This window comes from Parus major, chromosome Z (assembly GCF_001522545.3).
Source record: "Parus major isolate Abel chromosome Z, Parus_major1.1, whole genome shotgun sequence".
Lineage (NCBI taxonomy): Eukaryota > Metazoa > Chordata > Aves > Passeriformes > Paridae > Parus > Parus major.
This window is the reverse complement of record NC_031799.1, coordinates 28,186,064-28,199,325: the sequence shown is the minus strand read 5'-3', so window position 1 is coordinate 28,199,325 and position 13,262 is coordinate 28,186,064. Positions and strand designations below refer to the sequence as shown.

The 13,262-nt window shown below is 34.4% G+C and overlaps 1 protein-coding gene across 50 annotated transcripts in view; it reads left to right on the top strand.

The window, feature by feature from the left end:
• Positions 1 to 13,262, top strand: part of PTPRD (protein tyrosine phosphatase receptor type D) — a 1,166,996-nt gene that overhangs the window by 1,099,502 nt on the left and 54,232 nt on the right. For all 50 annotated transcript variants that reach the window (XM_033520262.1, XM_033520295.1, XM_015652791.3 and 47 more), the window contains one exon: positions 3,569 to 3,692. In XM_033520262.1, the coding sequence (XP_033376153.1) occupies positions 3,569 to 3,692 (124 nt within the window). The remainder of the gene's footprint in view (positions 1 to 3,568; positions 3,693 to 13,262) is intronic.

Genomic DNA, 13,262 nt, shown 5'->3' with positions numbered 1-13,262 from the left:
AACTATGTCTGCATGTAGACCTAAATATTAATCACTAAACTACACCATCTGGCCATACATCATACAATGTGTATGTTTGGGTTTTTTCTTTGTATTGAACAGTAGCTTTAGAATGCTTAAACATTAAGGAGTGCAAAGTGGAAGAATAATACTGAATACGGAACAGTTGAAGCTAAGCTTCAAATTTAAACTTTTCTTTCTGTAAATTCACATGAAAAATAGGTATAATATAGAGCTGAAGCTGTTTCTCATAATGGATAAGAATCTCATACCATCATTTTCAATGTCTGTGCATCATCTTTGTATATGCAAAACTGCAGTTTAAACTTACTGTTTGCAAGCATTTTTTATCATTATTTTTACATCCAGTTTTGTTTTTTTATGATTGAAAGCCAGAGTTCTGCAGTCCAGGCTCAAAAATAGCAGCATGTTAGGCAGCCAGTTTATTCAGTTATTTTCTAGTTTTCTTGTCTAATGTGAAGAGAAAGCATATGTGACATCTTACATTGTGAAGAAATTTCTAGAATATTTTGGCAGTGTAGGTAAAAACCTAAAAGATAAGACAGATGGTCTGCTTCAGTTATGTGTCTAGAACATTGCAGAGTAGTGTGCTTCATTCTAGGGCAGTGGACTGTGGTTTAGATAGCATGTTTCCATATATGTCTCTCAAAAAATACTGACTGGGTAGTCACAGACATTATAACTCTGCATTATTCCTGGTCAAATTAACAATTTTATTTTAAAAGTTAATTAGAATATAATGCATTAATAGATAGTTAGCATCTTCTGTACTATCTGTTCTAAGTTATTACCAGAATTCTAAGATAAATCTATAAAAATTATTTTCCAAAGTTCTGAAAACTTGACCAGTAATAAGAAATATAAGTAATAAGTAATACGTAACCTTTAATAAGTAATGTAACTCCTGCATAAGTTTTCTTATTCACCTTCATTAACTCAAAAAGGAAAAGAAGGGAGATTTGTGCTTAGAGAAGTCATTATGTAAATTTTATTACTTTTCAAGTCATATGATGTAAGTGAATTTCTGGCCTGCTGATAAAAAGGTATATTACATGTCTTAAATATAGTATATATGTATATAACTACTCTTCCCAGTGCTGATGGAAATGTGCTCCAAATTCTTTCTCTGCACCTTTGATGAAATAAATGGCACTTAGGAGTAAAGATAAAATACTCATGTTTTTAAATTGCACGGTGCATTCCTGCTTCAAAATTCTACCAGCTATTCTTCTCAGAGCATGGGAAAACATTACTAGAATGAACCTAATTGTAAGGAAAAGGAATAAAAATTTTACAGACTGAAATTAGTGAATAAAATTTCACCATTTGCTTTATTGATGAATAAGAATTTCACTTTGCCATCAGAAAAAGTAATATTTTTGTTGGAGAAGGGTGAAGCCCTACTCTTGCATTAGATCACTATGTTTATACTTAACCACAGCACAAAAGTTATGTCTGCTTTTGCAAGTGGAAAAATGCTAGTTGGGAGATAGTTCTTTGTCTCTTTATAGGCAAACAAAATAAAATAGGGCTCCAAAAAAAAATCCATCACAAGTTTTGCAAATCTCTTAGTCATTAGTCTATATGGATACTAACTGAATAATAGTAAGCTCCTAATACTATTGATATTTTAAGATATGTTAATCATAGTCATGCAAATTTCCAAGATAGTGAACCCAAATTTCTAAGATAGTGAACCCAAATAGTTTGGTATCAAAAACTGTGTAGAAGGTTAAAAAATTATGTTCATTCAGAGCTGTGTTTAGGAATGCCTTTTGAACTGTTAATGACACACATAGTGGTACAATTCAAATGATTCATATCCAAAGCACAAGTAGAGTTTTCATGGCCTTCATCATGCTACCAAGGATTTAATTTCTTCCTCATTCCTCAAAATGGTCCCAGTTCATTTCCTTTTGAGGAAGGAGCTGCCAAGCACTCTGTCTCAGTTGCTGTAGGTAAAGGGTGAGACAGAACCTGAGCCATCCCCCTTCTCTACTCTCCACTGCTAGGTTATGTAGGACTTTATAATTTCCATTTTAGAAATTTAATTGAACCTGGGGTACTGGTTAACAGGATAAGGCACCTGGTTTTCTGAGGTATTGTTTTCCTAAAGACAAATGCTTCTCTATCAGGCAGCCATGAAAAATGTTTTGGGTTTTTTTTTAATAATCTCAATAAAGAAATGAAGTCATTCTCAAAATATTGAATAAATAAATAAGTTTTATAAAATATGTCAAGATGCATGAGAATAAAGTGATTTTCGAACTGGCCAAATTATCAGTCTAAGGGATAAGTCCTAGTAAAATCACAGTAATTCATTTCACACATACTCGTTATTGTGGTAATACCTGCTCAGGTCATGGAGGGAAGAGTCAGTAAAGCTGTTGGCATGGTGCTGTATGAGAGCATGGCTCTCCTGACTTGTGCCATGTTGCTGGTCTGCTCATGGAAAATGAACATAGTGTTGGTGATCTGCCCTGATTTGGCTTAACTGCATCTGCCAGTTCTTACCAGGATTAAGCAGAGGGCATAAACCTCAAGCTGTAGTTGTGTATTCATATTGTTGAAACAATTTTAAGGTCTCTAACGTTACGGAAAGGGAAAGTAAAACAATAGGTGATTATTCATGACTTCTCAGTGTGAGATGACCTTTCATACACCCACTACCATAGTGAGCATAAACAGGTACCATCTGTTACCTATTTTTTATCACTTTGCTGCATATGTACTTCAACCATAGAGGTAAAAGTAGCAGTCTGAAGTTTCCCTAGTGGTGAAGGATGAAGGAGTGTTGTTAACGCTTCTGTAATTCCACCCTGGAACATGAAGGACACAGAAAATAAACAGCAAATCTGGAAACACATAGATAACGTAGTTTATTAATAAGATTAGTTATGTTTATGAATAAGATATCATTAAAATTTCAAATATGCCTGAATTGCTTACTTATTTATGACTCAGGGAAATGAAAAGCAAGTTTCTCTATGTTGTCTATGAATGAAACACAGCTAGTTTCCTGAGCAACCCTAGTATCATGGGCTGACCTGCCATCAAAATGAAAGAATAGGAACATTGTGTTTCTTTTGGAAACTTTATCAGGAACCTGTGGGGTTTATTTAGTAAACAGGTCAGTGAAATTTTCGAACATGTCCACTTATTAATAAAGGCAGAAATATTTATTCCTCTTCATCCCAGTGTTTTTGAGATTAATGATATTTATTCATTCTCTGTTAAGCTAGGACCCCTCACTTGCCAATATGAGTGAAAAAAGGGTGGATAGGTTGCTTTCACTGAAGAAAAACCCCCGGATTTTAAAACCATATGGTTTAAACTCCCCATGGAAATTTCAAATGCATAAATACAAAATGGTTAATATAATATGATCAGATATGTTACAATGTGTCCTGAAGTAATAATTTTATTTCAAAAAGAAGTTATTTCCAGAGCAAACTTGGGAATTTAGTTTGTAATTGTCATAAATAAAACAATTATCTAGTCCCTAGCTAAAAGTTTCCTTTCCTTTTTTTCTCTTTGTCTTTTGAAGTCTATTGATCCTGGTCAGCAGTTCACATGGGAACACTCTAACCTGGAAGTAAACAAACCAAAGAATAGATACGCGAATGTAATTGCATACGACCATTCTCGTGTTCTACTCTCAGCAATAGAAGGTAAGGAGACCTTTAAAATTAAATTAAATAAATCCTAAAATCTAGAATGATTTTACCAATCAATATCTTTATTAGTAATATAAAGAAGTGTTAATTAAAGTACTTACAGTAAATTTCGTGTAATGACAATCCTTTTCTGATGCTTATTGTCAGTAATGTATTATGAACTTGCACTAAAATGTACATTCATTTGTATGTGAATGCATCAGTTGCCGGTGTACCTGCCAGTGAGTTATCTAAAGTAAATTAATATTGCTGTTTACTTATACTAACCTTACAAAGCCAATGTAGCAGTAAGCAAACAGACTTGAACTGAGGGATTTGTTGATCAATGAAATTACCAAGATACCTGCTCATTGAGTTTTGCTTTGCAAAACCATACTGTGGGAAAAATTTTCAGCTCAACTTCATGTTCTTTGGGGAAATCTTAAAAACTCTCTCATAGAACTTTAATTTCCAATCTAAATGTTAAACTAGAATTTTTAAACAAATGCCTACATGCAGACAATTTTGGGAGTATCTCTCTGATTGAAGATTGTGTGATTGTGTGATTTAGTGAGAGCTTTTTGTTGTATCTTCCTTTGTTAATAAGCTTTCTAAAATCTTAAACACTTCCAAGTTTTATCTGAAGCATACTGTTGCAGGTAGTCAGCCCTAGGTATTATGTCTTTTAGCAAGCATCAAGACACACTGGTTTTCACTCAGAGGTTTTTTTTATTTTTTCCAATTCTGCCTTACTATTAACCTGCACCCTGGGTTGAAGACAGATTTTCAGTTTGTTCTATGATGTTTACAGGTATTAGTGATGGCCATAATCAAATCAATTATATATTTAAATGACACAATTCAAGTGAAAATAAGATTTTTATCTTATTAACTCCAACAGGATTTGAATAAGATACAGAAGATAGAGGGATCTGTATTAAAGGTCATAGTTATTTCAGTCATACCATGCTACAAGTTAAACTGTGCTTTAATTTACAGTTATAAACAGCTGCTTATCTTTGGCTACTCGAGACCTAAAGACACTGGATTTTTGGGTGTAATCCACTTTAATATTAGTTGCTTGGTGAAGAAAAAGGCAATCCCACTGACTGAAGTTTAGATCTTTCCTTATTTATTGCAGCTGCATACCACAGGCTTTGATAATACAGATAAGAGCTTCTCAAATGCATTAGCAAATTTTAATGATTACCTTGAAGAATTTGCATATGATAATCTGCTTATATTTGTTCCACCTTTGAGGCTCATAGAGCAGTTCTGACAAGAATTTTTTACAACATTACTGAAGGTTTTTCATATTGTCTTGTAAAATAATATAACTGTGTAGAAACCTTCTTCTACCTGGTAGAACTACCTGAATCAACACTGAAGAGGGTATCCTAATTAGCAGCATATGTGATGTAACTCAATAAATATATCCTTTTCTGTCACACTGGTCCAGACAAGAAGTACATGGTCTGAACATGTCAGGAACAGCAACTGAACAGCCTTTCTGAATGTATGTAGAGTTCTTCAGAACAAATTGCTTCACTCAGAAATAAGTCTAACTGGCAAAAAAAGAATCAAGTCTTACCAGGAATTTTGTTTGGAAAAAGAGTTGTGTAAAGGAGGAGAGAAGGAGAGAAAGAAAACAAATTTGTTTGTTAATTTATATACTAGATGACTGTCATTTTACCCTTTATGTAAATGAAACCTGAAATTTGGTTTCCTTAAAAAAAAAATGAAGATATTCAGAGAATGAGAAGCAAATTAAGGAGGCAAAGCAGAAAATGTTAGTCAAAGTAATTGAAAGTATGAAATTACACAGTACATTGGACTATCTTTTTACATAATCGATAATAAAAATACAGAAAAAAAAAATACATTGCACCTGGAAAAGATTGAGTTTTTAAGGAGCAGGGACAAAATGCAGCTAAACTGTAACGTTTTACTCCCTTTTATAATAAGGAATACTGTGATGAGGCTAAAATTTCTAAATCTTTCATAGTCATTTGCACTAAACAGAGAAAAATATTATAACCTTTTGTAATATTAGTGTAAGATTTAAAAGCACAAATGGGATATTGACCCATTTCGTGATTTTCATTATTTTAAGTATTTTCCCAGTCTTTACATTATGATGGAAAAAGCATATGGTGAAGAAATAAAACATTAAATGTCTTTTTATAAAATTATATTTAGTCTTGACAATAGAAATAATTAAGTACATAATTATCCTCTTAAAAAATGTTATTCCTGGGATTTTACGTGATTGGGTAGATGAAATTTTATGTGGGTACCTTCATAAGTTTAATACATTGGTCTTAGCATTTAGTAAAAAATACTTCGCTTTCAGGTTTTAAGTAGATATTTCAGATATGAAAATACAGTGTGATCAGCACTTTATTCTGTTTACAGCTGTTCTTCTTTTCATGTTACCAGGGAAATCAATATTTGGAATATTTCTTAAAAATACATTCTTCTTTACCTGTGTTACTGTAGAACTTAATCAGGACCTAAATTTGGACTCCATTATATTTTGCTACAATTATCTGGAGAATATTTGGTTTACATATGGGCCTCATCTGCATTTCTTTGGTGGATACAAGAAAACTAATATTATTAGTGAGGTTTGAATACTAACTGAGCCTTTCTCATAAGAAAACTCTATTTTACACCTAGGCAGTTGCTTACTCTTTAAGAGCAAATATATATGAAGAAAAGACTAAGCATCTGCCGAACTGTAGTCCTATAATGATTGAACATTTTGCCTCAAGAGTTTTGCAGAAATATGGAATGTTGTAATTGGTACTTCAGAGTGAGACATCAGGCCAGGTTTTTTGCAGTAGCAGAACTCTGTAGCCTATTCAAAGTGATTACTAGAAAGTTTTGAGAAGCAATTAGCAGAGATTTGAAATTACTTATTTCCAACTATTGATAATATCAAATTAAATTAGCCCTGGAACACAAGGCTTACTAACACTTTCAAAGTATTTATTTTGGTAAATAAATACTTTATAACTCTTGTTCAAACTGGTATTGAATCCCAAATGAGTTCTTGACCCCTCTAATTTAATACAGCATGGAGTTCCACAACAGAATTGGTCATTTCACAGCAATAGTTTCCTTGTCACTGTTTAAATTTTATTACATTAGATGTACATTAGTTGTCTCTTACATTAGATGTCTCTTCTGAGGGAAAACTCAGGTTGGATGTGGTAATTTGGTTTTCCTCCTGAAAAGAAAATTTCACTTGTAAAATTTTGTTCCCATGTTCCTGAAATCTGATTGAAGTCTTGAAATCAGTTCTTATTGTGCTGTCTTTGGCTCCTTTTGAGATGGATACTTGGAAATTTTAAAGTATAATGACAGAATGTTAGAATGTAGTGAAGGTTATTATATGCATCTAAATGAATGTAAGGGAGGATTTAATGCTTAAAAGACAAACAGATTGAGTTAAAACAGCTAGATCTGTGATCTTCAACCTCTAAGAAGTAAATAAAAAATCAGGGGGTAGAGAGGGAATGGATAAACATTCTGCATTTTAAAAAGTCTTGCCAATTCTTGCGGGAGATATCCATGACTAAAAGTCTTCTGTATGTGGATAATGGATTATTCGCATAATGCGAGGTATTAAAAGAAAAAAAAACCAAAAAACTATCATATTTCAGCAGGGTAATTTTTTTTTTTTTATGGGAAATTTAGTGACTTTAAAGTGCTGCTAATACTAGAAAGCTCTGACTCTAATACAATGGTCAAGAAAGAAAAGACAAGAAGCTGCTGATACAGCTTATTTGTCTGATGGCCCATTGCCAGTAAATTAGCTTTGAGTATGTAGACCAACACTGTAAGATTTCAAAGTTGTTTGGAGTGTTGTAACTACCAAAGAGTCATGACCTGTACAAACTATTTGCACTCTCTCACATTGTGTTTATGTTGCCTACACTTGGAGTAATCACATGGCCCCTCACCCTACAAGCGTGGAGTGCCTTAAAAACAAGGAAAGTATTTTGGTGATGGATACAGAAATATCCATACAGAATATGGATACAGAAAGATTGGTAAAGTAGATTTCATGGTGTTAGAGCCACGTGAAGTAGGTTTCATAGAGCAGACTTTGTGGTGTCTTTCTCAACAACAATGCTGAGACAAGTTTTAGGTGTTTGAGTCTACTGATACTGTAATAGTTATGTCTTAAATGCTGCCATTTTTTGTAACCTTGAAATCTGCTCAGAACAATTTTTCCAGCATATGTAGGTACTTTCAATTGTTAAAAGCTTCAAGAAAACATTTGGTGGCTTTGTTCTTGATTGTCTAATGAAGATTTGATACGTGCTTACTGTGCACACTTGTATTGAAACTGGGTTTTGCAGGAACTATCAAACCAGATATCATTTCATTTCTTATTAGTAAAGGCACTCATCATGTCTTTTAGTGCATCATTTAGAGTATAAATTAGTATTTCTACTCAAGAAAAAATTTCTTTGGCCATTAACTGGTGTGTTACTCAGTGTTTAAAAGTTAAAGAGATCACTAACCCAGCTTCAGACAGCAGTAAAATAATCACAGTACTATGACACTGTGTTAGATTAAATATCTGATTTGTAGTGTTGTGCAGCATACTGTGGTCTGCACATACTGCCATGCATTATGGATAGTGATGCAATGCTCTTACCTATTATTCTGATGACCTGCACAGAACAATCTGTTTATTTCCATTCTGGACTTTTTAATACTAGACAATTTTTGAACCAAAACAAAACAAGCTCATGCTTCCTTTCTTTTTCCTAAAAGAGCTCCTCCTTCTCCCCGTGCTTGTCTGCTGGTAGCCTTCCTAGTTTCTCTTCTCACCTGCAGATCTTCCAAGTTTCTCATCTTGCCTGCAGATCTTCTACATTCTTAGTTTTTAGTTTGCATACCTACATTTCACTTTTGTCACCTTTTCCTTTTCCTTTGAAATACTTCTCTTCTGTTCTCTAAAACAATCCCTTTCTTTGTCGTGCCTAATTCTGCATTTTCTGCCCATCCCTTTTTGATACTGCCTTCTTTCCATAAATTCTCTATAATTCAACATTTATTTTTGAGATTCCATATCATTCATCCTTTCCCTCTTCACCTAACTCTCCTAGTTCTCCTAACAGTCTATTCACAATCCAGCTATCCATAGGTTTTCTTTTCCTGACATTCCTTTTTCCTTCTTACCTCACTTTGTTAGGATGATATGTAATGAATTTTCCTCAGTTTTTGTAAAGGGCCTTCATTATACAAATAGTCATTACTAGAGTGCCTTCACTGGTTTTGTCCTGCTTCATATTTCAGTGAGTTCTTAAAGTACAAATTTGTACTTAGACTGTTTCAATTTGATTATTTCCTTAACTATATGGATTTTATGTAACAAAAACATTCACATAAACACTTGTTACTGGCACCTAGCACCTGTTCACTGATGAGGCTTATCAAAGAATGCCAGTTAATGTAATTTTTTTTTTTATTATTTCAGCAAAGTTTTTAATACCTTCTCTCATAGTTTATGCTTTTGGACAAAATGTCCAACATAGATCTGGATAAACACATCATGAGATGTGTGAGCAACTGGTTCACAGGTCAGGCACAGAGGGTTACAGTGAATGACATCAGGCTGGTGACCTGTCACTAGTGGGATTCTGCACAGATCCACCTTAGGGCTAGTGCTCTAAAACATCTTCATAAATTACTTGGATGCAGGGCTGGAAGGGATACTAACCATGTTTGCAAATGATGCAAACTGAGAAAGCTGTTGTCTCCTTTGAAGGCAGGGAGGCCCTACAGCGATTCCTGTAATCAGGGGGCTGGACAATTAACAACCACATGAAGTTCAACAAGACAAAGTCAGATTCTGCACCTGGGATGGGGCAACCTTGGAAGTACAAACAGGTTGGGGAATGAGATGCTGAAGAGCAGAAAAGGATCTGGGGAAGTAAGCTGAACATGGGTCAGCAGTGCCCTGGCAACCAGAAGGGCCACTCATGTCCTGGGTGGCATCAGGCACAGCATCAGCCAGCCAGGGCTGCTGTCACAACCCGCAGCAGAGGGCACATTGTCATGTGAGTTCTCATCAGGCTGAGCAAAGACACTAGACCACAAGTCAGGACTCGTATGCTTTTATTGTAGGCATGCCTTAACACCTGCAACCAGACAACTATTTAGACTCAAAAAGTGTTGTCTAGCAAACCTTTACATTCTTAGAATCTGCTTCCACAAAAGTGGTGGCTAACAAGCCCTTAATTTTGTACAGTGCACTTATATAGCCCTCACCTCCCAGAATAAACCCCTCAAAGGTGCTGGTTAACAAGCCACAACACATGTCCACAATCTCCCCACTCCTGAAATAAAGTTCAGTATGGAGTATGAGATAGAATATGACAGCTGTGCTTTGATCAGACAAAGCAAGGGAGAGAAAGAACAAACAACGTTACCAGTCCTTAGATTCCACATTGTTCCTGTCATGTGAATGGTGCAGAGCTGGGGTGGTGTGACAAAGAAAGCAAGAGAGATGAAAAAGAGAGGATAGCAAGGGGTCGGATCTGCATCCTTTTATAGTTAACCTGATGCACGCCTCTTATGTAAATTAGATTTTTTGCACTGTTTTGTTCACACACGTGCAACCAGCCTGTAGTTTTTGCTCTGACATTGTTCAAAACACCAGACATTGATTTAAACCAACTTCATCAGCACTCTGAGTTCATCATGGTATTTTTCCAACTTGTTTACAAGCATGACAGAATTTTATCCTGTTACTTCACACTATTTGTTCACATTACTAAAAGCATGTGTCTTAGGGAAGCAGCACAGAAACAAAGTTTTATTGTTTGATTTATTTTAAATAGAAAGGCTGTTCAGTACTGAGCCTTTGTAAAGGTTTGAAATAATTTCATTATTTGATTTCAGTTTATGAATAAAATGTGAAGTCTAATTAAAGTTATTTAAGATTGTAACTCTCTTCAGGGCATCAAGTGAATCATTCCTAAGGTCTACATTATTAGCCTTGTGGATCTGAGTCTATGTTGCAGTAAGCTTTACTGTCATCTCAGCTAGTGAGTTCTCAGCATAAATTGAGAGCAATACAGTTCATGGGTTTTTTAATCTTCTGTACTTTAATTGTGGCATTGGCTAATTTTATTTCATTGCTCATTCACTCTTACGATGGAAAAATTAAATTTCTTTGTTCTCTTGAGATATTTGAAAATGGATTGTCTTTTATGCTGAACTGCTCATCTGATTCTTCCCCCATTGTGCTTAATTCCTGTCTGGCTAAATAAAGAGATTGCAGACTCTGGTAGTTCATCACCATAGTTGAAAATGCTACTAAAAAACAGTTACAGTAGAACCATGGTTGAGGAGCATGGTCTTTAACAGCCTTCTTGTGCAGAAACTGTCTCTGCTTTCATGAAACTTGTAAACATCAGGTTATACTGCATAGATTTCCCCAAATTTGCACTTCAGGTATGCCATCCTAAAGGTACAGTAAATCCCACTAGTGCCAAAATACTTAGGTAAAGTTCATATCAATATTACAGAATTTGGTTGCTTTGTCCCCCTCTTGACCCATGCTTTTACAGAACAACTGAGCTCTCTTAACTATGAAACCCAAATTTAAGTAATGATGGCAATTGCTGCTGTGCTTGTGGGTATGTAGCCTTCAAGCTATGGCAGCTAACAAAAGTTTGCAGAATTTCATTGTACTGCAGTCAGACTGGTTGTCATTTGATTGTTTTTGCACTATTAGACTTGACAGAAAATTGTTCTGTTTCCTCAGCTCAGAAGGAGGTTATGGCCAAAAAAGTAATTTCAGAAAGGGACATTTTAATATTTAGATTTACTTGTCTTTGATGAATTTTTATGCTTTTTCATTGTAGATATTTGCAGATATTCAGGTTTTGTATTTGTTATTTTTAACAAGTTCGTTAGTACTCTTATGAAAAGACACCTTCCCTAGAGAGCTTTAAAAATTTTGAAACAGGATGTGAAAGTGAGGTCATGCATGAAAACAATGATGAAAAGCGACTCTGTGAGAAATGGATATGATACTTAAAGGGACTATGAGAATGGATGGAGAACAGAGAACATACCTAATGGACACCGTGTGTGAGAGAGACAATGGAGCTGAGCATTCTGAATCAAGTTGTTCTCTTGATCTCAGCAGAGATAAAACCCTATTGAGTACTGTATTCTGCTAGAGATAAATCCTTGATGAAAATCTCAGTGCAAGTGTTGGAGCAATATGGTTTTGTTTGTCTTTTTTTTTTTTTTATTCTTCCCAAAATTTCATTGGTTAATTCATTAATATTTGCCCAGTCCCTGTGGTAAATGGATTTTCATGTCCGTATCCCAAGTATATCCTCATTTTGTGCAAGGAAGTTAACTTGCTTTGTAAAGTAATTTTTGTAGCTAAAGGCTACAGAATTTTTTGTTTCCATTTTACAGAAATCAAGTGAAGAAACAGAGTGAAAATTTCCACTCTAATCTAGATTTGAAGAAATCATCTTTGCAGTTATCAGTAATTGTTAATATTAATTCTTTCTTACTTGAATCTTAGATCAAGGAAGGTATAATCTGGAAGCTTTTCTTCATTCTAATTTAAAGAATCCGAATTTATTTAATTTAGAAGTTATATATTTTAATATGATTTATCAATAAATTTAATACAAATTAGTAAGTAGAAAGAGTATTTGCAATTTCAGGCATTCTTAATTTTTTTACATCAGATACATCAGTATTGGTTGCTAAAATTTGTAAAGATCATTCTTTAGGGAACAGCTTGGAGTAGTTCTCATGCTTAATTTTCACACTGAGTTTGTGCATTATCAGTTCCAGAGGACAGCTTTCCCAGAAGATCATTTAACCACTTTACAAAGTGTTGTTTTTCATTTTTTCCTCAGGCTTTTATTTATAACATGTGCTTCAAAGTATGATACGAGGCATCATAATATAATTCTAATTTATGCAGAAAACATTTCTTACCAGCTTTCTCAGCTCCTTTGGTAATAATACCCAGTTGGTGTAGATTTCTCCTCTTGGCTTCATTCTTCTTTCTCATCTGTTTTGTGAAAAAAATGTTTTATTATCTTGATAAAGGAAGAAAATACAGCATTGTGCCTGGCAGTTGTATTTTCTATATCATTAATTCCAATATTCACAATAAGAAGTGTCACGTAAAACAGCTCCAGGTCTACAAGACTGATGCTTTTGAACTCCACTTTCTACCTTTCATGGAGGGAAATAATCCTTTTCATTTATAGACTATGCAGGATAAAAATTTTTTATTTTGTTTTATTTTTCTCCTGGAAGAGACTTTCAGTCAAGTCAAATCAGCCAGACAGTCTTCCTGTGTCCATTCATGCATCTTGCCTGAGGAGTGCCATTTTCTGCCTCTGTTGTAGTCCTAAAGTTACAAGGTTTTTCAATTTCTGAAATATTTTGTCAGGTTTTTCTTCTAATTGTACAGAAAGTAAAAACAGAATTTTAGTTTAAATACTATTTGAACGTATAAAGCAAGAACATGTATGGAACCTTATCGGGTATGAAGGCAAAAATTTTACTAGACTATAG